Genomic DNA, 26,931 nt, shown 5'->3' with positions numbered 1-26,931 from the left:
TGCGACAGATTTGCAAGAACAATTAGACAATGCCACAGATTTACAACAGTAGTTGTAAGATGCGACTGATTTGCAATTTGAATAGTACGAAAATGCGACAGATTTCCAAAGATATTTAAAAAATGCGACAGATTTGCAAGAGTAGTTTAAAGATGCAACAGATTTAGAAAACTAGATTTAACAGATTTGCATATTTCGTTAGATTTGCAAAAATTATTGAGAAGTGTGACAGATTTGCAACGACAATTGGACAATGCGACATATTTACAAAAATAGTTGAAAGGTGCGACAGAATTTTCAATTTGAATAGTACGAAAATGCAACAGATATGCAAAGTAGTCGAAGTTTGCGACAGATTTGGAAAATTAGTTGGAGATGGACAGATTTGCAAGAATAATTGGCAGATGCGATAGATTTGCAAAGATCGTTAAAAGGTGCGATAAATTTGGAAAAGTAGTTGTAATATGCGACAGAATTGCAAAAATAGTTAAAAGTTGCGACAGATATGGAAAGTAAAAATATAACAGATTTGCAAAAGTAGTTAAAAAAAGCAACAAATTCGCAACCGCAGTAAAAAATCGATCGAACTCTTACATAGATTTGCAAAAAAAGTTGAGATTTGGACAATTTTCTTATAAAATTAACTTGAAAATACAAAAGAACTGCAATTTTGCAAAGTCTGCGGTTTTACAACAAAACTGAAACTTCTAAAGTCAATTTAAAAATGCACATAAGTAAAAACTGTTTGCATGAGCTTGAAATGTAAGAGAGATTTGCAAAGTCTATTAAAAAGTCACAAAGCCAAAACTCAGATTTGCACAAGTCAGGACTTCGTTAAATTATTAAGATTTAAAAAAAAAATAAAAACTTACGTGCGTAAGACAGATTTGCAAATTTCTCTAGTCGATTTGTATAAAATTGAGCCTGGCAGATATCAGTTTTGCAAATCTACCGCTCATGTAGGTGCAGTTTGTTTTGCGTATACATAATTTAGTCAGATTTGCAAAAGTCGGGTAGTTTGAACGAAAGACTAAACTTGTCAGATTATGCATAACTAAAACCGCCAAAGTCAGATTTACCCACCCAACAAATCCGTCATTCTTTAAACAGTTTGACCAACAACAACCCAACTAAACAATCAGTCGTGCCAACAATAAATTATCTCTATATCACCAGCAGCCATAATCATCCCTCTAAACGAACAAATAGCCTGTCCAAATACCGGCTACTATCTCAAACGACTGGTAAACATAACCTTAGTAAGTTTGCAGCCGGCTGATAACAGAAGCTTAACGTTACTTTAAAAGATTGGCAAACATTGCATGACGTCGGTGGGGTGACGGCGTCGCTCGTTGGTCTCATCCTGCGAATAGCCGCCAATAGCGAATCAGAAGAGATAGTAACATGGCCCCCAAGCGTGACCAATCACGACGACACAACGCCGGCTGCGATGAGGATGTATTTTACGGGAGCTCGATATGGTAGGTATTATTGAGTGGTTTATACGAGATGGAAATAGAAGAGAAGTTAAAAGGGATGAATTATGATGGAGGAGAACAGCTGAAAGAGATCGATTCACTGGAATTCGAGGCGAAAGGAGCAACGGCTGCTGCTGGATCGAATTCTTAATTAGCTTCAAGAGTTTATTGACTATGTTAATTTCAAAATTAATACAGTAGAACCTTTGAACATGAGACGAAAGCTGTTAAGTTTTAACAAGCAGACACTTGAAATTCTAAGGTGTTATTGCCAATTTAACTTATGTACATTTGAGAAAATACTCAGAATCTATCAGTTTTTTTAAGGATCGATAAAAAACACTTTGTTGCTGCTTAAACTTTCATATAATTTTTTAGCTACGTCAGGTTTAGTTTAGCTACTATCGAACTAATGTAACTTTGACAAAATAATTAAAAATTGTTAATTTGTTAGTAGCAAAATTATAAAATGAATAATTCAAGGTAAAACTCTTCTAGCTGCTCAAAATTTCGAATTTTAACTATGTAAATATTAGAAATAATTACAGTAGAACCGCTCAACGGAAAAAACTTTCATTAGCAAATTAAATCAACTCTGAAAATTGACGAAAAAATTCAAATTTGCAGTTTAACTAATGTACCTACCTACAGTATGTCCCCGGATTGAGTTCACAAGAGGGAAAAAAAGTTTATTTTTCATTTTACAAAAAAATGACAAAGGAATAACATTTTTTGCTTATTTCAAAACAGATAAATCTGCAATTAAAATTTCAAAATTATTAGTTTGTACTCTTAAAATTAATTTTTTCATTATTTTTATTTATTAAATTTTGTAATCGTATTCAAATAATAGCAGGCTGTGGATTCACAAAATCAAATAGTGCGTTAAAGATTAAAGAAAAATTTTCCTAATAATGTATAAGTATTAAAAAATTGGAAAAAAATGCAATTGCATCCTTAACAATAATTGAGAAAAATCGAAACAGTCGAAAAAATTACGAGTTAGAATTGAACTATGTGCTAAAACAGGTAATGGGCCAATCAAATAGTAGAAAGTGGTTTGAGTTAAGAAACAAATTTCATTCCTTTGACATTTTTTGCTAAATTAAAATAAAAAAGTTCTTCGTTATTTTTTGTTTTTTTCGATTTCCAGAACACAGCTTGATAATATTAAAGTTTTAATTAAAGATTTATTTATTTTAAATTAAGCAAAAAATATTATTCCTTTGTCATTTTTCTGTAAAATGAAAAATAAAGTTTTTTTCCCTCTTGTGAACTCAATCCGGGGACATACTGTAGAACTAATGTAACTTTGAGAAAATGGTTAAAATTTCTTAATTAGGAAGTACAAAATTATAGAGAAAAATTACAAATGTATAAAAAAAAACAATAAACTCTTTCCGCCTGTTCAAATTTTCATCTTTTAAGATTTTATCTGTGTAAATTTCGGAAATAGTTACAGTAAAACTTCAATACAATGGAAAAAATCAAATTAACAAATTGAATCGACTGTGAAAAATGTGAAAGAAATTCCGAAATAACGAACAATTCAGTGTAATTTTTGAACAGTCTATGTCTAACTAATGTAATTTTTACAAAATAGTTAAATTTTGTTTATTTAGGTAATACAAAAAACAGAAAAAACTAAAAAAGTATAAAAAAAGAACAATGAACAGCCTGCTCAAATTTTCATATTCTAATGTTTTAGCTATGTAAATTTCAGAAATAGTTAAAGCAAAACTCAACGAAAAAAGCTGAATTAACAATAAATTTAATCGACGTTTGAAAACTGCTAAAGAAACTCCAAACTACCAACATTTCAGTTCTATTATTTCACAGTTTAACCAATGTCTAACTAATGTAAATTTTTTAAAATAGTTAGAATTTGTTTATTTAGAAAATACAAAATGATTGGAAAAAAATTACAAAGTATAAAAAAGAATACGAACACCTCTCGCCTGTTCAAATTTTCATATTTTAATATTTTAGCTATGGAAATTTCAGAAATAGTTAAAGCAAATCTTCAATTTAAAAAAAACAATCGACGTTTGAAAACTGACAAAGAAATCTCGGCTCTATTTTAAAAAATTTAACTAATGACTAATTAATGTAACTTTTACAAAATAGTTAAAATTTGTTAATTTATTATAAAAAGTACAAAATTAAATTTAAATTAGGAATGTTTAAAAAATAACAATGAACGCTTCTCGCTTGTTTAAATTTTCATATTTTAATATTTTAGCCATGGAAATGTTAGAAATAGTTAAAGCAAAACTCAACGGAAAAACATTAAATTAACAAATTTAAACGACGTCTGAAAAAATTAACAAAAAAATTCCAAATTACGACTATTTCTAAATAGGTAAACGAATGTCCAATTACTGTAATTTTTATAAAATAGTTAACATTTGTTTATTTAGAAAGTACAGAATTATAGGAAAAAATTAGAAAAGTATAAAAAAAAACAATAGATAATTCGCGCCTGTTCAAATTTTTATATTTTCATATTTTGGCTATGAAAATTTCAGAAATAGTTAAAGCAAAAGTCAACAGAAAAACTGATAAAGAAATTCCAAATTACGAAAATCTCAGTTCTATTTTTAAAGAGGTTTAACTAATGTCTAACTTATGTATCTTTTACAAAGTTGTTAAAATTTCTTGATTTAGTGAGTACAAAATTATTAAAAATGTATAAAAAAAAAACAATAAACGCTTCACGCCTGTTCAAATTTTCATATTTAAATATTTTAGCTATGAAAATTTTCGAAATAGTTAAAGCAAAACTCAACAGTAAAACATTTAATTAGCAAATTTAAACAACGTCTGTGAAAACTAACAAAGAATTTCAAATTAAGAACATCTCAGTTCTATTTTTAAACAGTTTAACTAATGTCTAACTACTCTATTTGTTACAAAATAATTAAAACGTCCTAATTTACTGAGTACAAAATTACTAGAAATGATATGGTATAAATAAAAAAACAATAAACGATAGCCCCCTGTTCAAATTGTCATATTTTTATATTTTAGCTATGTAAATTTCGGAAATAGTTATAGTAAAACTTCAACAAAACAAAAAAAAAAAACAAATGAACAAATTTAACCGATGTCGACGGAAGAATTCCGAATTATACAAATCTCAGTTCTGTTTAAAACAGTTTAACTAATGTCTAACTAATGTAATTTTTACAAAATAGTTAAAATTTCTTAATTTAGTGAGTACAAAATTACTAGAAATGAAGGTATAAAAAACAATAAACGATTGCCCCTTGTTCAAATTGTCATATTTTAATGTTTTAGCTATGTAAATTTCGAAAATAGTTACAGTAAAACTTCACCAAAATAATAAAAAAAAACAAATAAACAAATTTAACCGACGTCGGCGGTAAAATTCCGAATTACACAAATCTCAGTTCTGTTTTAAAACAGTTTAACCAATGTCTAACTAATGTAAACTTAAGAAAATAGCTAAAATTTGTAAATTTGGTGGTTGCAAAATCACAGGATAAAAAAATAAGTGCATAAAAAAGAGCACTAGAAGCTATTTAAATATTTTAGCTATGTAGAAAGCGACAAAAGAACACGAGACTATATTAACTATGTAAACCGGACTAATACGAAATCGTAAAATACAGTAAAACCTTCACCCACGTCCCCAAATTCTCGCTAAAACCCACCCCTTGCCCAAATCGCGAGACAATCCAAGTCGAACCTTTTGGCCCCGTTAAAAATTCCCCAATTTCGCCACCATCTACCCCCATCCATCCCCTCATCCACCCCATCTCTTCCCCGTGTCACCCATGAATCTCAGGTCCCGCCCCCCGACGACCGTCACCGTCGTGTTCGCTCCGTCCCATCCAGCATCCAGTGCATGTCTAACGGTCGCGCGAGCGGATTACATCAACAGTAGCAGCAGCCGCCACCGCCACCGACCATCGCGTGTGCTCTCCTAATTGCCGCCACTTATTCACACCGGCAACCCCACGTAGTCACGTTCCGGAAGGTAAGTAGAGCTGCCCTTTAGCAAATATGTGATTTGGCACGATCACGTTTTCTACTATGTTCGGACGCACAACGGCTTTTCACGCAGTCAGTCGCTTGAGAGCGCGACGAACACGACGCCGCCAACCGGGGACGGCTGAGGTGGCTGTGTGGATGTGAGAGTGCGGGGGTTTTGCTAAATCTTTAATATTTTCATTGAGTTGCGCCACCTCGCCACGAATATTTCTTAACTAACTAGTTAACTATTTTAACTTTACTATTCCATCAGTGGCGTATCCGTCGGATACTCTACTTGTGTAGTGTTGTTTTATTTACTATCATCATTATTATTATTATCTATTGCTTTTACCGACGGTGACGGTCTCACGGGCAATGACCATAGGATCAATCTTTGCACAGTTTTCTGGTGAGTTATTAACAAATTAAATGTTTATAATTATCGTAATACGTTTACCGTTTAATTAATTTATTGTTAATTACCGCTTGGATTTTTCATTTTTAAAGCTCGGCGCGGACAATTTTAGAAAACGCGAATCGTCACGTTTTCATAAGGAATTTATACACATTCTGATACAGTCGAATTTCCGTTCACCAAAGTTCGACTGTATTAAAACGGAAGGTGGAATCTTTGTCCATTTTTACATCACAAACCTGGAAAAAAAATAAAATTTCCGTGAGATTTTCGCATCAAATTCTCAATTCGTTCTTAATTTATGGCGTAACACTTGTGAATTCCCGAATATATCAAAATAAAAATCAATTTGGAGCATTTGAGCGATTTCATGCACTAAAAATTTACAATTTAAATTCACGAATTTTGCAGTTTAATAGATTCACCAATGACTAGCAGTGAAGGTGAGATAAAGTACAAATTTAAAATGAAGGAAAGAATTATAATCGTGAATTTTTATATAAAGTGCCAAAAACGAAAAAAAAAAGAAAAAAATACAATTTTAAAATAATAATAATAATAAAGATATCTTAATAATAAATAAAAGCTTCGTTTGTGAATTAGACAAAAAAAAATATTACAATTTTAAATTCTCGAATGAATGAGACCATAAATAATTGAGATGGCAACTTATTGCTTCAAAAAAATTCTCGAATTGTCTTGACATTGAATGATTTTTTTTTGTTTTTAATGATACATAAACAAAAATTCGTAAATGGAAATGGCACCAAAGGGCCCCGACTGAAAGACTAAAATTCACGAATATGAAGTAAAAGTTCCTCAAAAAGAAAAAATACAAATTTACATGCCATTCGTGAATTTAACAGTTTACATTCATGAAACTAGAGAACCGAAAAAAAAAATTCTTAACTTTAAAATTGTAAAATTCACAAATCTGATATTCAGTCTAAAATTAACAAACATTTCAAATAAAGAGACAAAATTCACAAATAAAAAAATCACTGATTCAGATTTTCCAAATTGTCCTCAAAATTTTAATTAAAAACTCGTGAGCTGTAACCCAATTTTTCAGAACAGAATTGTGACAAAATTCACACATGAATAAAAAAACAACTAAAAATTCACAAATTTTCTTAAATTAAATTCTCAAATTCTCAAATTTGAAAAACCAGACCATGAAGAAAAGAAATTATTCGAAATATTTTGACAAGAATTCACAATCGAAAAACTAAAAAATTCACAAATGCTTTTTGGGTTCAAAAGAATGAAAATATTCAATAACATTTGGAATTGAAGTCCTCAAAATTTGAGTTAAAAATTCTCGAAAGCAGCCTATAACCCCATTTTTTAGGATTGAGGTTAAAATGAACTCACAAAATTCGCACATAAGTGAAATAAAATAACTGAAAATTCACAAATATTCTTAATTGAAATTCTCGAATTTGCAAATTTTAAGACCAAACCAAACCATGATGTGACAGAAATTCACAAATAACCGTCCAAAAATTTCAAAAATGAACTGTAAAAAATTCACGAAAACAAATGCAATCAAAATTTGAACAACAAATTCTCTTGAAACCAATTTTTTAGGATGGAGCTGACTAAATTCACATATGAATAAAAAAAAGAACTTAAAATTCACAAATATTCTCAATTTACATAAAAAAAACTATGAAAGAAAAGAACTGCTCTAAATGAAGTGATAAGAATTCGTAAACAAACTGTAAACAATTCACAAATGGAATTTGCACTTTTTACGTTTAAAACAAGGAAAACATTTAAACACGTTTGGAAGCGTAGTTTTTAAAATACAAACGAAAAATTCTAGAATGCGAGGATGGAACTTAAAATAAACTTATAAATGAATGAAAAAAATAACTAAAAATTCACAAATATTATCAATTTAAATTCTCAAATTAAAAAAAAACAGACCATAGAGGAAACAAATTGCGCCAAATAAAGTGACAAGAATTCACAAACAAGCATCCAAAAAATTCACAAATGCAATTTGGACTTTTTGCGTTCAAAAAAAAACCATTTAGTCACATTTAGAATTGAAGTCCTCAAAATTTTAATACAAAATTCACACATGAATAAAAAATTAACTTAAAATTCACAAATACTCTTAGATTCTTAAAAAACCAAGTTAGGGAGGAAACAATTTGCTCCAAATGAAGTGACAGGAATTCACAAACGAGCGTACCATAATTTCAAAAAGAACTGCAAATGTAATCAAAATTCCAATTTTTCAGAATAGAAATTAAATTAAACTGACAAAATTCACATGAATGAAGAAAACAACTAAACATTCACAAATTTTCTTAATTTGAATTCTCAAATTAAAAAAAAACATCGAAGAAACAAATTTCTCTAAATGAATTCAGAAGAATTCACAAACGAAAGTCCAAAAAATTCACAAACTGCAAAAAAATCACAAATGCAATTTGCACATTTTACGTTCAAAACAAACAATCTGGTCCCTTAAATTTGGACTAAAAATTTTCGATTGCAACTTTTAGCCAAATTTTTTAGAATGGAATTTAAAATAAATTGATAAAAGTCACACATATTAATTCCAAAATTAAAAAAAAAAAAACAAATTGCGACCAATGAAGTGGAAAGAATTCACAAACGAGCCTCCAAAAAATTCACAAATCACAAAAAAAAATAATATTATAATTGCAATTTGGCCTTTTGTGTTCGAAACAAAGAAAACATTCAGTTACGTAGTGTAGTTCTCACAATTTGAACTAAAAATTCTCAAATGCGAGCCAATTTTTTAAGACATCAATGATTTAAAATGTCTTCAAACGGACTGACAAAATTCACATAAAAACTGAAAATTTATTTCTAAAAATTTGGACTGATTGTCTTCAAAACTTGGAAAATATTCAATCAAATAGTTAACAGCAGTGCATAGACATGGAAATTTGAACTAAAGATTCACAAATGGGACGTATGTACAAACTGAACTACTTTTTAGCAAATAAATGATCAAAAATTATTCTGTGACAAAATTCACTTATGTTAGCATTGGAATTGGGAAATTCGAACTTATTTTGAAAATTTAAACTTAAAAATCACAAATGCGAACCACAGCCCAATTTTTTAGAATACGAACAAACTAAAAAGAGTAAAATTGAATTTCAAATGGTTAAAATCCAGCTCTTTGCAACGTAAAAAAAAAGTTATAAAAATTCACAAAAAAATTAACAAATGAAATAGCCAGAGTATAGAGAATAAATTTTTCTAATTGGATTAAAAAAAAACAGTTTTTTACCATTTAAATCCTTTTCCACACCAAAAAATCTTAGAAAATCTGTTTTATCCGCAAGGAAGCGCAAAAAAAACTGAAAACTCAGTGGCTTCAATGTGAACACTGCGACAATGCGAAATTTGATAATGTCAAAACAGTATTACCAACCAAAAAAATCACCTCCTAGTGGCCACCCACACTTTCCAACCTTCCGCCAAATCTCATTATTTTGCTCGCAGTTTCACGAAATGTTTGCACGCAGCTGTACCACGCGCTCAAATTACACCCATCGATATTAGTGCCATAAAGTTCGCGGCCATTGTTTTGACTGGACAGTTTATTTTTTCACTCCACTAAAGACGTTAATGGCTGCATGTTGGCAATACAACAAGGGTTACCCCGATAAACATCTCCTTTATTTTCTCACGTACCTCTAATCAATCAATAATCAATATTGAGGAAATAACAAAGCCGCGCGGTAAATTTATGCGTCTGCAAGAAGAGATTTTATCATCATGTGGGCTGATAACGAGTCGCGAGGGGAGCTAAAGAGCAAAAAATGCGAGTTCTGCAACCAACTTCGCGTTTATGGCGAAAGGAAGTTGGGAATAATCTGGGAGTTCCGCCCCCGAGCTGATGATTTTAGCAGACGCTGGTTCGGGGTGGTCCTCTTTGGAGCGCGCCGCGGGGATTAGGGAGCTGTCAAATAATTCGTCTCCTGGAGGATCTTCGAATTAGGCGTTCTTCCCACACTTTTTCCACTGTTAAAGTCCCGGGCAGTAAAGCACAAACACACAAAAGTCGCGTCAAATCGATTAGGCCAATATTTGACAGTGTGAAGTGAGTCGGTCCGGTCGTAATGACATCTCCCGACGACCATTGTCTTTCGCTGTTACACGGTCGATGGAGCGTGTCGTCCACAAAGCCCAAATCTAATGAAAAGGATCATTAATGACCCCGTGCACTCCCTCAAAATCAAGCCAAACACCGCCGCAGTTCCGAAACGAACGAGTTTTATATCTTTCCATCCCAGCTGTTCAAAGTCCTCCTTCCACCCTTATTTAGGGTGCTAACAAACGACGCAAGAAAATCGTGAAAGAATGCGCGTTTCGACATTTTCGCCTGGGTCTATTTCGGAAAAAACTTTGCATTTGTCTTGTTCGTTGAACCTGTATTTGTTATGAATTCGTCACTGAGGACTGAGGTGCTCACAACACGAGGCTATAATAACAGGAAAGCTAATGGTGTGGAAACGGAAACCAACATAAAGTGGGTATTGTGCCATGTAGCTATTACTATTCGTCGAACAGAAACCGTTTAAGAACTGGTTGCTGTTGTTGTGGTCCACTTTATTGAAGTATTCGATTTATGATGGCGGGATTGGATGTCTGACCGGCTAAATTTAGGCTTGAGATGGGGAAAAAGTTGACTTCGCTTTTGTGGACGTGAAGAGATTTTACTTGTGGTTTTTAATGAGGCGTACATTAAAAAAACTTCACTTATTCTGAGGGGTCAAAGCAGGAATCTGAAAGAGGTGGAAGGATCTGCATTGTTGTGCATATTTCTCGGGTTTTACTCTCCCTAAGATGTGGTCGTAAATTTCTCAAATTTATTACCATTGCAGACTATTCCTTCTGTTCTTTTTGTAATTTTTAATTCGGATTATCGATGCACCGTTCAAGGCTAAGCTGGGAGTTTTAATGAAAATTTATTCATTTCTACAGTCTACTGTCAAAAATCTATTTCGTTATGACCATTTATTGCTTTTGGGAAAATAGAGAAACTGTTATTTGGTTACAGTTGTAAATTACAACAATCAAAATTCTTCAAATATGCAAAATTAAATGGTCTATTAAAAATGTATTGTAAAATATGAACCACTTTCTCTTCGGTTTTCTATGGCAAAACTCGATAATTTTAGTCTTTAATATTTCCACAACTTGAATTTATTGAGTCCATTTTATTAAAATTTGTACTATAATCCATAAATTTTTGTGAATTATTCTGTAAAATTTCAAACTGCAGAGACGGAAAAACGAAAAAAATCACCAATTCACGCTAGGGAGCACCACAAGATTCCTGAAAAATATGCTCTATAATTTGGTCCAAAAATTTTTAGTTTCTCTAGAATAAAGTTGATTGAAAATTTTAAACTATTTTCTCTTCGCTCTTCATTTTCTACGACGAAACTCTATAATTTAAGTCTCCAATATTTCCAACATTTGAATTTATAGAATCCATTTTATGACAATTTGCACTATAATCAAATAATTTTGATGGGAATCATGCTGTAGAATTTCTAACCGTAAACATAGAAAGACACAAAAATTAAAGAATTCGATTTAAAGTAACATAAAATTCCTGAAAATTGACTATAATTTAGTCTGAAAACATTTAGTTTCTCTAGAATAGAGTTGATTATAATGTATTGTAAAAGTTGAACCACGTTTCTTTGCAATCATTTTCTGACAAAACTTTAAAGTCCATTTCATTAAAATTTGCACTGTTATCAATGAATTTATGGCAATTGTGCTGTAAAATTTCAAACTGCAAACAAAAAAATTGAAATTCGAGCTTTGCAGCAACAGAATATTTCTGAAAATTTGCTCTATAATTTACTTTCAAAATACTTTGTTGCTCTAGAAGAGAATGAATTTATTAAATGAATACTTGAACTACTTTCTCTTCTCTATTCATTTTCTGAGACGAAACTTTATCATTTTAGTCATTGTGGCCAAATTTTAAATTTATTAATTTATAGAGTCCACTTTAATATTTTGTACTATATTTTTAACTTGTTTATGGAAATTATGCAGTAAAATTTCAAAGTAAAAATCTATAAAATAATTCCATAATTAATTTAATCTTTAATATTTTAGAAAATTTGAACTTTATAGAGTCCATTTTATTAAAATTTGCTCATTAATTAATTATTTTGAGGGATATAATAATATCAAACTTCAAACAAGGAAAGACGAAAAAAATCCACGAATTTAAGCTTTGCAGCAAAAGAACATTTCTAAAATGTACATAGTATGTAATGTCAAATACGAACTAATGTCTCTTCGCTAATCATTTTCTAAACTCTATAATTTTTGTCTTTAATATTTTTAAAATTAGAATTGACAGAGCTCATTTTATTAAAATTTGCCCTATAATTAATCAATTAATTAATTAATAGAAAATATGTTTTAAAATTTTAACCTGGCAACACAAAAAAACAACAAATTCACCAATTTGAGCTTTGAAGTAACACAACATTACCGAAAATTGCTCTATAATGTAGCCCGAAATTGTTTAGTTTCTCTAGAATAGAGTTTATTAAAATGTATTGTAAAATATGAATCACTTTCACTTTGCTATTCATTTTCTCTGGCGAAACTCTAATTTTAGTCTTTAGTATTTTCGACATTTGACCTTCATAGAGTTCGTTTTATTAAAATTTGCGCTATAATTAATTTATTTATGAGAAGTATGTAAAATTTTAAATTCCAGGCAAGGTGAAACGAAAAACTTTACTAAATCGAACTTTAAAACGAGAAAAACGTTCTCAAAATTAGCTTTAGTCTGAAAATATTTAGTTTATCTAGAACAGAGTTTATTAAAATGTTTTGTTAAATTTGAACTTTGTAGAGTCCATTTTATTAATATTCGATCGATAATTAATTAATTTGGGGGAATTATGGCATAAAAAATTCAAACATTAAACAAGGAAACACAAAAAAAAGCACGAATTTTAATTAAGAAGCAACAGAAAATTTCTGCAAAATTTGCTCTATAATTTACTTTCAAAATACTTAGTTTCTCTAGAATAGAGTTGATTAAAATGTATTGTAAAATATAAATCAATTTCTTTTCGTTAGACATTTTTAAGGCAAAACTCTATAATTTTACTCCTCAATGTTCAGTAGATTAAAATTTGCTCTATAATTAATTAATTACTAGAATTATGTTACAAAATTTCAAACTTTCAACATATAAAAAGGACCAATAAATTCAGCAATTCCATATTTGAAGTAACACAGACTTCCTGAAAATTTGCTCTACAATTTCGTCTGAAAATATTTAGTTTCTCTATAGAATAGAGATTATTAAAGTGTTTTGTAAAATTTGAACCACTTTCTGTTTCCGATTCATTTTCTATGACAAAACTCTGCAAATTTAGTCTTTAATGTTTCCAAAATTTAAACTTTATAAAGTCCATTTTATCAAAATTTACTCGACAATTAATTAATTGAAGGAAATTATGACTAAAACAATCAAACTTTAACCAAAGAAAGTCTTAAATATTTACCAACTTGAGCTTTAATTAACACAAAATTCCCGAAAATTCGCGTTCCTTCAAATGTATTGTAAAATCTCTTTCGCTATTTATTTCCTATCAATCATTCTATACTAAATTTTAGTCTTTAGAGTTCATTTTATTAAAATTTGCTCGGTAATAATTAATTAAGTAGTTTATGGGAATTACAATTTAAAATTATAAGCTGTGAATAAAAAAAGACCAAAAATTTCACGATTTCGAGCTTTGACTTTTGCTTTGCTCTATAATTTAGTCTGAATGTCATTCGTTTATTCATTTTTGCAGTGTTACCAAACTTTGAAAAAAGTCATAGTCGAATACAATAAAAGCTCCAAAAATTTAAAATATTCAACCAAATTATTACGAATAGAAGTGATTGATGAAATTTCTAGGTTTGCCTTTAATTCTACCAACTGTCTTTGTTTAGAACTAAAAAAATCCCCCGCTCCCTCATTTGTAATCCCAATATTGAATTTAAAAACATTCGTTTGAGCCAGAAGCACCGGGATTAGCATCAAATCCTCTCCCCAAAACCATTAACCCAAAAAACCCAAAGCGTGTCGGATGAAACTAATTCCAATTTCCGTTTTTCTTCACCTCCTCAGCAAAAATCAAAATAAATAACCATAGAGACTAAGAAAATATCCAGAACAAATAAGGGGTAATTCACATAACGACAGCAGCCATTTCGAGGGGATTATACAGATTTGGAGGGTAGCAATGTACACGAGGGCACTTACTCTTATTGCTTTTATTATTATTCGGCATGTTCCAATTGAGCATCCCCATTCAGCTTGCATTAAACGCCTTCGGGTGAATAATATCCGTGTTTACACGGGGATTTTCAACACGCTGGTGTAAATACGAGATTGCTGGTGTTTGACGCAAAAATAACTGTTTCTAATGGTGATTCACTGTGTGAGACACGCGAGAAAAATCCATTGTTTGAATGAGGTTAGCAGTTTTTTAATAACACTCGATTACAAGGAAAATTACTCAGCGCTGAGATACGATCGAATTGCGCGTGAAAAGTGTCACTGTCCACCGAAATTCTCATTGAAAAGTGCAAGTTATTTGTCTTCTAATTGGATGCTAAAATGTTTAACTTTAACAAATACTACCGACACCAGCGACAAATTTCTTCGAATGTTGAGACAGCCCATGCCCATAAATTTCTGTCCATCACTGTGTCAACAGCAATTAGCAGTTTTCAGTTGCTAATTGTCTTAATTTTAGAGGGAGGGACGCCACCATCTGGAAAAATATCTCGGAAAGGAGAGATGGTTTTTCATTTCTTTCATGCAAATAGCGCTACTGATCCTATTATGGAATTATTGTGATTTATTGCCGAATTATGCGGTTTGCTGCTTTTACCCTAATGAGTGGAAGTGCGGATTTGGAGATGTTTATTTTCGGAATGAGCGGTTGCTTTCAGTGCTACCAACAGCTAAATGCGAAAGGAAGTCGGTTTGTATAAATCGACCAATTTCGAACTTCAAAGGTTCAAAAATATTGATTCCGGTTACTCCGTGGACGTGTCAGGATATCTGTCATTCCCTAACATCTGTCAATTATTTGACGATTTAATGACAAGTTCGGACACACGTTTACCGACTCAGCAGCGAGTATAGGTGCGTCATGATCTTTTGTTCTTTCATTGTCAACGAGGCAAGTTGGTTGTTTACTCTATAAACGTATGTCGAGATATCTGTCATTCCCTAACATCTGTCGATTATTTGACGTTTTAATGTCAAGTTCGGACACACGTTCAACGACTCAGCAGCGACCATACGTCTTGATTTTTTGTTTTCAGCACTCTTTGATTTCAAACTTCAATTGTCGCGTAAAACTACAATAATAATTGATTATGTTTTCTGTTTCCTATGTGGACGTACGTCGCGATATCTGTCATTCTCTAACATCTGACAATTATCTGACGTTTTAATGTCAAGTTCGGACATACGTTTACCGACTCAGCAGCGATCACAAGTCGTGATCTTTGATTTTAGCACTCTTTGATTTTAAGCGTTCATTCTCAACGAAGCAAGTAACAAAAAACAATTAATAAGATTGTTTTCTCAAAATTAAAGTTGGCTGCTTACTCTATAAACGTACGTCGAGATATCTGTCAATTATTTGACGTTTTTACGTCAAGTTCAGACACACGTCATTGATTGCAGCGACTATAAGTCGTGACTTTCTGTTTTTAGCATTCTTTGATTTCAGCTTCCATTGTCACAAAATAAATTACAAAAATTAATAATTTTATTTTTCAAAAACTTTATTATTTCTATAGTTGGCTGTTTACTCTATAAACGTACGTCGTAATTAGGGGCTATTCTGTATCGAGTCTGTTAAATTTAAAGGGTACGTTAAAATAGTCAGATTTAACGGTGCGGGGTTTAAATAGCTATTCTGTATCATGAAATAAACGTAGTTCGTTAAAATGGAGAATTTTAACGTACGTCTGTTAATTCGATTGTGAACGAGCCCTAGTGGTATGTTTGCGCGTGCGCATTTTGTGATTTTCACTACTATCATCGAGAGAAATGAAACTAATGAGAATGACAAATCGTAAATAATATTAAAAAAAATATTTGAACAATGTATAAACGTAACTGGAAACTTGAAACACATTTTTTGGTCATTTTGGTCCAACATCAATATTTAGGAATGTAGAAAATCCTTGCATATTAAAAGTTTAGGTCAAAGATAATAAAATGCAAATTTATTTATTACCAAAACGTGCAGTTTTTTACTTAGTTTTATTTATTACAAATAGGTAAATTATTTGCGAACATTACTTTGTCGATATCTTTTTGAAACTATTTTAATGAGTGTCTAGAATGCATTTCTGTAATTTTTAGAACATGACCAAGTCGCTATCCATCGTATAGAGCTCTTAAATAAAAATCTAATGTGAAAATGCATTTTACAATACTAATACAACATAATATTACTATTTTAAATTGTTTATTAGAATCAAAGGGTTTTATTTAAATTTATTTAAATAATCGGAACAATTTGAATCATAAATTATTTATTCGACGAAGAAAATGGCTCGCTTTAATTGCTAATTCAAATTAAATTTCATGTTTTATCTGAATATAAAAATTCATTCAATAATAATTAAAGTAACTTCAAATTTCACCTCATACATGTGATTTCTTTGTTATCAAAAATTTATCAAATGCATCAAATTTGATGTAATTGCATTTGAAGAATTCAACAAAATTCATCTTATTTCGTAACATTTATTAAATAACCTCGAAACCAACTGTCAAAGTGAATCTAAAAGCACCCTGTTAAATTTAAAGGTTGGCCTCGGCTTGCCTTTAAAATAAGCAGCTTTTTAACGTACTTCGGTTAAAATTTTAACGGACTTCGGTGATACAGAATAGGAATTTCACTTTAAGGGACCTTTATAATTTTAACATACCTTTAAAATTAACAGACTCGATACAGAATAGCCCTTAATAGGGGCTATTCTGTATCGAGTCGGTTAAATTTAAAGGGTGGTTAAATTTTAAAGGTCCTTTAAAACGAAATTCCTATTCTGTATCAGCCAAGTCCGTTAAAATTTTAACCTAGGTACGTTAAAAAGCTGCTTATTTTAAGGGCTAGTCGAAGCCATCCCTTAAATTTAACAGGGTTTCTGTTTGACAGTTCGATGCTTGATATTTTTATAAATATTGCAATTATAACATAATTCTTCCACAAATTTGTTGCAACTCAAAAATGGCATTGGATGGTTTAATACATTTGATAATTATGCATGATGAAGAAGATCGAATACGAAGGTAAAATTAGAGGTTAGATTATAAATGTTTATCTAAAACTTAAATTATTTGCAGAAATGAGGTTCGTATAAAACACCGACACTTGAGAGATTCAAGCGATCCATTTACATTGCCGGATAAATTATTTATAAAACTGTTTAATTGTTGGACCAACTCTTCCCATTTGTTTTCAAATCTCTCCAATTCAACAGCATTTCTGGCTCTGCCCTCAATTAAGAAAGGATGTTGCTCCAAATATGCAATTAAACCTTCTTTTTGTTTTTTGGTAATTCTTGGAGCTCTCGACATATTTATTTAAACTTTTAAACAAAGTAAGGTAGAGGATCAACTAGACGCACCAAGCACAACCACAATAATGAACACAAATTCTAGATCAAAATAACTTACCTTCTTGTAATAAAATAAGATGGAAAGAAAATCAGCACGTTTCGATTATAAATATTTTGCATATTATTATCTTTGACCCAAACTTTGCCTGCTCATGGGTTTTTCGAAGTACATCTTGAAGCCAGATGTTGCATCTGAAGGTGCTATCAAACCAGAAACAAGAAATTTTCATTTTTTGTAGCGTTTATACGTTTGTAACAACGAAACAAATATATTTATTTTTTTATTTGCTTCGTTTGAATTTAAGTCGATGTCACATAAAGCGCACGCGCACGATCACAACAGCCTACTTTCGGGTCAGAAAACCTACCACCATGGCTGGTTCACAATCGAATTAACAGACGTACGTTAAAATTCTCCATTTTAACGTACTACGTTTATTTCATGATACAGAATAGCTATTTAAACCCCGCACCGTTAAATCGGACTATTTTAACCTACCCTTTAAATTTAACAGACCCGATACAGAATAGCCCCTATTATCTGTCATTTCCTAACATGTGTCGATTATTTGACGTTTTAATGTTAAGTTCGGACATACGTTCACCGACTCTACAGTGACCATAAGTGATATTTTGTTTTTAGCACTCTTTGATTTCAAGCTTTTATTTTCACGAAACAAACTAGAAAAATTAAAAATTTTGTTGTCTTGAAATCCAATTATTTAGATAGTTGCTGTTTTCTCTGTGAACGTACTTTGTAATATCTGACATTTCCTAACATCTGTCAATTATTTGAAGTTTTAATGTCAAGTTCGGACACACGTTCACCAACTCTACAGCGACTTTTTGTTTTTAGCACTCTTTGATTTCAAACTTCCATTGTCACGAAACAAACTACCTAATTATTTATCTAGTTGGCTGTTTACTCTGTGAACGTATGTCGTGATATCTGTTATTCCCTAATATCTGACAATTATTTCACGTTTTAATGTCAAGTTCGGACATATGTTCACCGATTTTGCAGTGACCATAAGTCGTGATTATTTGTTTTTAGCACTCTGTGCTTCTATTGTCAAATTAATAATATTGTTTTTTCCAAAGTCCAATTATATATGTAGTTGGCTGTTTTCTCTGCGAACGTACGTCGTAATATCTGTGATTCCCTAAATTCTGTCAATTATTTGACGTTTTAATGTCAAATTTGGTCACACATTCGCAAACTCTGCAGCGATTTTTAAATTTTAGCACTCTTTGATTTCAAGCTTTTATTGTCACGAAATAAACTACAAAAATTAATTATATTTTTCAGAAATTCAGTTATTTATATAGTTGGCTCTGTGAACGTACGTCGTTATATCTGTCATTCCCTAACATCTGTCTATTATTTGATGTTTTAATGTCAAGTTCGGACACACGTTCACCCACTTTGCAGCGATTTTTTGTTTTTAGCACTCATTGATTTCAAGCTTCCATTGTCACGAAACAAATTACCAACTTATTTATCTAGTTGGTTGTTTACTCTGTAAACGTACGTCGTAATATCTGTCATTCCCTAACATCCGTCAATTATTTGACGTTTTAATGTCAAGTTCGGACACACGTTCATTGACTTTGCGGCTCTAAATCGTGATTTTTTGCTTTTAACGCTCTTTGATCTCAAGCTTCCATTGCCAAGAATCAAATTACAATAATGAATAATATTGTTTTTCCAAAATGCAATTATTTACATAGTTGGCTGTTTGCTCTCTGAACGTACGTCATGAGCTCTGTCATTCTCTAACATCCGTCAATTATTTGACGTTTTAATGTCAAGTTCGGTTACACCTTCGCCGACTCTGCAGCGATTTTTTGTTTTTAGCACTCTTTGATTTCAAGCTTCCATTGTCAACGAAACAAATGACAATAAATTAATAATATTTTCCTGCAAACGGAACAAAAAAAAACAAAACAAACATTTCCCCCTAACCTTGACCATATTTTCTTTGCACAACAATAATAATAAGATCACACTGAATCTCGGTATTTCTTATTCCACCATAGAAATTAAACACACTTACAAATCAAACAGAAAAATCCCCAGGCAACCAGATCTGTCTCCATTTCCAGTACCACTCAGTATAATCATGTTTTATAAATATTGGTCACAAGTTTAAATATACAAGAGCAAGGTTTCTATCACGATTCTTCGTCAGCATTTTTCATCGGGGCCATGAGATTATGCTCAGATTCTTATTCTTTGTACTTTGGTGGTGAGTGTCGGTGTGTTTTGGTGATGGCGTGCAAAGAAGGTAAATGACCAAAGCGAATTCGCTGAGTTTGGATTTATAACTGCTGGATAAACGGAAATTTGAGATCGGAAAGAGGAGGCTTTGGTGTTTTTTCACGCGTTGGTAGTACTGTTCCGAAGCCTTCTTGGCGGGCGTTTTTGTAACAAATTTAAATATCTAAAGCCAGGATGTACAATAAAGCGTTTCTCCGAACAGGCACATAAGTAATTGCAGAATTACCACCACATTATTTCCACTAAATAAAAGCAACATATTCCACAATTTAATACGAAGGTAATTTTCTATAAAATGATTTATAGTCGTTATAACTCATAACACACAACGTCACATTATACGTTTAGAAACTCAAAACAATTATCGACCACAATTTATTAAAATAAAATATGAAGGAAATTACTGGCCGTGAGTAATTAAAATTGCGCACATGTCGAAGGACTTCTTTTCGAAAACGATTCGTTCAGGGACATAAAATTGTTTTGTTATGCGGTTGTTTATTTACGTGTCGGCAGACAGAGGGCGCTTTATTACGTTGTTTCATTGAGCCGCGGATTTCCCGGAACTTGTCCGGACAACGGCCGGAGTCAAGGTGCCAACCTAATTTTGGATTACAGTTTCCTATATTTAAACAACATGGCGGGTTTCAAAAATTACCCCTGCAATTTAGGGCGGTGACGAATAGATAGGGAGGGGTTGGGAACAGGTAAAACGGGTGGCGCAGGTGTTCGTCTGGGGCGGTTTAGACAGAACTGTATTTTTATTACCCAAAAGATGATCAAAGTAACCTCCAAAGGACTCACTGGGAGATCATGGCGGTCCTTGGTGAATGTACAACTTAAATGTTAACTTAATTCGAACTTAAACTTACACTGAATTAATTATATGTACACTACTTAAGTATAGATGGCTACGAAACTACCAATAGAAGATGCCTCGGAAGTTAAGATCACCTTGGAGATAACAGCTTCGGGTTTCTTATATTGTGGAAGCGGGAAGACAAGCAGTAGTGAGATGTAAAAAGCCTGTAGTTGGCTCAGATGATCAAAAAATATAATTTAAGTTGGCTGTAATAAACTGAATTGAATAAAATTATACTAAAATTTACAAATATATGTATAATAAAATTAAAACTCATTATCATTTGTTTTATAATCAATAGAATATTAGACCAGATCAATGTCACACTAAACTTACTTAAGTCATATTAGAATTTGATCAAGTCATATCAGAACACAAATGATGTGAATTTCATCAGATCAATATGCTGCACTATTTATAATTCTCTGGATCAAGATCTCTGGATTTTATATTCATGTCAGATTTGACATTTTAAAGCAATCATCATCTTAAAACTAAACTAGTTTACTTGTTTTTTGATCAATCTCAGCTTTAAGCAGATCAACATCAAACTAAACTTACTTTGCGAAATCACATGCAGAATTTGATCAAATCATATCAGAGCAGAAATTATCTAAATTTGATCAGATCGTTATACTGTACTAAAGTTTACAAATCTCTAGATTCTGAGCAACAATCATCAATTTAAATTCAATAATGATCAAATCAATGTCAGATTCAATGATTTTACAATGTTAATGACATCCAGATCATAAGTAATTTGTAGAACTTGATAAAATCATCATGCTGTACTGAAGTTTACAAATGTGATGATTCTGATGATCAATTCATAATTGGTTTATTTGATCAGATCAAGTCAGTTTAGTTTTACATTCATATCAGAATCAACATTTTTTGAAGCGACAGTCATCAACTTAAATTAGAAACAGCTCTTTTATTATCAAAGTGACTAATGATCATCAATGTCAGACTAACTTGTTTTATGTTGTTTGTGACATTCAGATCATAAGTCGCAATTTCTGATACAGATTCTGATTGCTCGGTTAAGCCTGTTTTAGAAGAAATCGACAGAATTTGGGATTTGATAAGATAAATCAATGAATTTCAGTATCTAGATTTGATTATTGATTATTACACATCAGATCCTGACAATATGATCAGATCATGTCAGATTTGAGTGTCGATATCAATAACCTTAATGAAAAATAGGTTATTTGTTTTATAGTCAATAGAATATTAGATCAGACTAAACTTAATTAAATAATTGTAGAATCTGATAAAGCCATATCAGCACAAATGATGTGAATTTGATCAGATTGCTGTACTATTTCGTTCTCTGGATCCTGATGATCAATTCAAACATGTCAGAATAATTTTATATTAATGTCAGATTTGAGATTTTGAGATAACCTCCATCATCATTAACTTAAATTAGAACTAGTTTTCTTGCTTTATGATCATTCTTAGCCTGAGCTGATCAAAGTCAGACTAAATTACTTTGCAAAATCATATGTACAATTTGATCAAATCATATCAGAGCAGAAATTATCTAAATTTGATCAGTTCCTTCTGCTGTACTAAAGTTTACAAATCTCTAGATCCTGAGCAAACAATAATCAATTCAAACAAAGTTCAATAATGATCAAATCAATGACAGACCCGATCATAAATATTTTGTAGAATTTAATCAAATCAAATGTCAGAATTCTGATGATCAATTCATTGATGGTCCATTTGGTCAGATCATGGCAGACTAGTTTAACATTCATATGAGACGACATTTTTGGAACGACAGTCATCAACTTAAATTAGAAACAGCTTTGTTTATGATCAAAGTGACTAGTGATGTCAGACTAAATTGTTATACATTTTGATTTTGATTTTGATCACTATTTTAAGCTTGTTTTAGGAGAAAGTGACAGAAATTGAGATTTGATAAGAAAAATCAATGAATTTCAGTATCTAGATTTGATTATTGATCATTACCTGTTCATTATAAGATCCTGACATACTTTTCCATCAAAATTACTTTTGTTTGTTTAATCCATTGAATCAGATTTGATGAAAAAACAAAGATTGTTATAAACATATGAAGCTCAAATTAACAGCGCCAACGCGATAGTCTTCCGTCGCACGTCGCGTGTTATGCATCCCACCACAAGTTACCATAATGGTACATAATAATAATCTCTTGAACGTGTCTAAAGCCATAATTAACAGCGTTATATTTACCCAACTGAACAGCAACTGCAAATTTAGATTACATCCAAATACTTTGTATTTATCTCGCCAATAATACGAGTACGTGATTCCGACACCATTACCAGCTGTCAAACGTGATCTTTACCGTAATTGGAGTATTAATTATTACCAACATTATCGTTCTCTAAATCCCATTGCGACCCTTTTCTCGTGAAAAATGCGATTGGAATTTTTACAACCGTAGCGTGAGTAAGTTGGTTCCATTCATGAAATTTTCGGGAACGTGCCTAGGGCTTCTTACCTAGTTTTTATTGTTTTGCCATTTATTGTTGTCAATTTCCTGTAGTTGCAACAACAAGTGAAGGTGTGAGAACCTGACGACGCTACAACTCTCAAATACTAAAATTCAAATGAGCAGGTTGTATAAATACGAGGGATTTTTACCGAATTGCTTCCAGATGGTGAGGATTACCTAGAGGGATTCCCAAATTACCTGTGAAAGTTGTAAAGAGAAAAATTACAAGATTTCGGTGGACAGACAAGTGACGAAATCAGTATCGTGTCAGGTGACCAAAATCAAATTCGTTCTAAATATGTATTAATAATTTGATATTCAAATTAATGATCAGTCATTTATCAAGGATAGTTACAGTTTAAGATATTGATCAGATAATCATTACTTATTCATTTACAAAATCAACATTTAAACTAAGATCGCGTACTTGATGATCAAATTTAAAAAACTGATAGGTACAGATACAACTGATACGGGTTGATCAAAATCAATAATAAATGTATTATCTCGTTTGTGATGCTGATCAAATTAGGTACAAACATTTTATTTGATTATAGATTGATCCATGGCTGGGTTCAGCTGATATTTATGATATTGTTTACTTTATTTCGTTCTTAATGATCAAATGTCAAGAATATTGTTGTTGTAATTTGATAATCATGATGCTGATCACTGTTAGTTAAACCAAAAATATGATCTGATCAAATTCTGTTTTTTTTTTAACTCGACTTTGATCAAATTTATCACGAATTTAATGACTGCTCAAAACAAAAAGAAGAATGATTCGACGCAGTGCCTCAAATGATGAGAAAATAAATTACCGAATTTACAGATCAAACGATCATAGATTCTCATTACCAGAAAGAAAATAAAAATTGATCACTGATCAAAATATGATTGACTGTGATCAAATTTAGTCTGACATTGATCAGTGACAAAAACATGAATTTATTGATCGAACCTAACATGATCTGAATTATCAAAAACAGTCAAAATTATTATCACATTTTGTGATTTTGATCACTTTCGAAATTCCAAATATGTAATTAATGTAACCTGACATGATTCCATCAATATTTTTTAGCATCAAATCGTGCAAACTGTTGATCTGATCAAAGACGAAATTTATTTATTTATTTGACTTTGATAAGATTACAAAAACTTTGATCAAGAGAGATAAATCGATTAAATTTATCAGACTTTATCACTGATCAAAAGAAAAAGAAGAATCATTCGTTTTAGTGCCTCAAATGATCAGAAAATAAATTAATTACCACATTTACAGAAGAAACTTGACATTATTATAACGATAATCAAAATTTTTACCAGCAATAGAATAAAAATTGTTCACTGATCAGAAAAAAAAACAAAATAATTTGAATCCGAGTTAAAAATTATAACAAATAAATGAATTTGTGTAACCTCACAAGATATCTAGACTGTGATCAACTTTATTCTGATATTGATCAGTGATAAGAATATGAATTTATTGATTGAACCCTACATGATCTGAATGATCAAAAACAGTGTTAATTATTGTCACATTTTGTGCTTTTGATCACATACGAAATACGAAATAATCTACGTAATCTGACATGATGCAATCAAATTGTTTTAGTTTAAATTTGTGGAAATATCATTCTGACAAACTATGATCTGATCAAAGAGGTAATTTATTGATTAGATTAGAAAAACTTTGATCAATAGTGCTAAATTGATCAAATTTAATTGAATTAAATTTTGTCAATTTATCACAAATTTAATCACTGATCATAAAGAGTCACTCTATGACACAAATAGACAGAAAATAAAAGAATTACTGAATGGATTGACTTAAATTTCAATGAAAATTTCTCATGACTTTGATCATCAATTAAAAGAACATGCATTACATTGATTATTTACAATCATTAATTCTTATCAGAAATAGAATGAAAATTGCAAATTTTATTGTTATATTGACTTTGATCACTGATCATGGGAAAACAAAAAAAAAGGTTGATTTAGAGATCACAAATAAATAATTTAGTAACCTGACAAGATGTTATGGACTGTGATCAGATTTATTTTGATACTGATCAGTGACAAAGTGACAAGAACTAGAGTTTATTGATCGCATCTGAGATGATCTGAATTATCAAAACGGTCAAGATTATTATCACGTTTTATGACTTTGATCACAGACGAAATTGTTGATGTAGCTTGACATGATCGATCAAATTGTTATAGTTCGCATGACTTTAATTGGTGATAATCATAATATGACGACTTTCATGATTGATCATGGCAAAAAAAAATGCTTGGATTCAGAAATTTGTTTAACCTGACATGAATCATTAGAAACAGACAATTTTGTGACTTTGATCACTCATGAAAAAAAATGAATTTATTCATCGAAAAAATTGTGTAAAAGTGCCACTTTTAGAATGGGGTTTCCCCACAATTTCTTATCATTTTCAGCCCCATTACCACGGAAAAAACCCACCTACCTGCTCCGTGTCTCTCCCATAATCCGCATAAACACAACAATTCTCTTTTGTCGCCTGGGAAAAACCCACCAACCCAAAGGCGTTGCTTCACCCTTAAAAATCCACCTTGCCACCCCACAACCTGTCACTTCCATCAGTACCATCAGTACCATCAGTGATATGAAAACCAGTGTAACAAACTATATTTCTATTCTCCAGAAGAAATTTTCCGTTATGGCAATAAAAAAAAAGGGTGCTTATACTTTTTTACGAATTTTTCAACAGTGCTCGACGAAATATGCAAATTTTCAAGTAGTTTTCGAGTCCGCAAATGAGATTCTTGAAATTTGAAGTGCGCGATACATTTGAATTACAAATTATTGGATAAACTGAGCAGTTGGATAATGAAGGGTGATTTTGGTTGCAGGATCTTTGGCCGGCGCTCGCGGCGCAATGAAGGAGAAGAGTAAAAATGCTGCGAGGTCTCGCAGGGAGAAGGAAAATGCTGAATTTATTGAATTAGCGAAGCTGTTGCCGTTGCCGGCTGCGATTACGTCACAGTTGGATAAGGCGTCGGTTATACGGCTGACGACGTCGTATTTGAAGATACGCCAGGTTTTTCCCGACGGTGAGTTTCAATAAGTTCTTGAGAAATTTGCAGATGAAATTTTGCACACATTTTTTTTTGGAAAATCGACACCAAATTTTACGTGACATTTCAGGTTGGGCAAATGTTAGTTCAAATCGCAACAAAAGTAAGTACACATAATCGAGTTGACTGATACTCTGTCTTGATATCTGTCATTCAGCGACATTTCTTATTTTTTTGACGTTTTTATGTCAAGTTCAGACGCACGTTTGTACGGTACCGACCGAATGGACAAAAAATATTTCAAAATCTTATTTTCTTAATCTATATCTTACTTTTAGTTATAAGAAATTTGAAATGAATGCTCCTAAATATATCTAAAATTAGCAAATCCCAGATTTTAATCTAGATATTAGAAATTTTTATCCGTCTAGTAAACAAAAATTTATAAAAATTCGGTTTCTTGTTCTAAAATTTTGAAGTGTGACAGAATTAATAGGATGGTTAAAAGTAAAGTCCGTTTTTTTATTAAAAAATCACCAACACCGCACTCTCCCACCACTTTACAACCGGCAACATCGTCGATAGTGACTTTTTGGTGATAAAATCAAATAGGTTTACTTCCTAATTGACAATTTCATTACACAAAACGGC

At 31.5% G+C, this 26,931-nt stretch overlaps 1 protein-coding gene across 2 annotated transcripts in view; it reads left to right on the top strand.

Moving 5' to 3' along the window:
- The first annotated feature begins 5,346 nt into the window (after positions 1–5,346).
- sim (bHLH transcription factor single-minded) overlaps positions 5,347–26,931 on the top strand; it is a 29,991-nt gene continuing 8,406 nt past the window's right edge. Inside the window, exons 1-2 of one of the 2 annotated variants that reach the window (XM_088033824.1) lie at positions 5,347–5,481; positions 26,116–26,316. In XM_088033824.1, the coding sequence (XP_087889950.1) occupies positions 26,142–26,316 (175 nt within the window). In that variant the 5' untranslated portion in view covers positions 5,347–5,481; positions 26,116–26,141. Of the gene's footprint in view, positions 5,482–5,520; positions 5,887–26,115; positions 26,317–26,931 lie in introns of those variants that run through there. The other variant, XM_088033823.1, reaches the window with a different exon arrangement.

This window comes from Gnatocerus cornutus, chromosome 4, assembly GCF_029298725.1.
Source record: "Gnatocerus cornutus isolate USDA-ARS CGAHR chromosome 4, icGnaCorn1.1, whole genome shotgun sequence".
Lineage (NCBI taxonomy): Eukaryota > Metazoa > Arthropoda > Insecta > Coleoptera > Tenebrionidae > Gnatocerus > Gnatocerus cornutus.
Note: the sequence above shows the minus strand (reverse complement) of the source record. Positions and strands in the feature narration are given on the sequence as shown.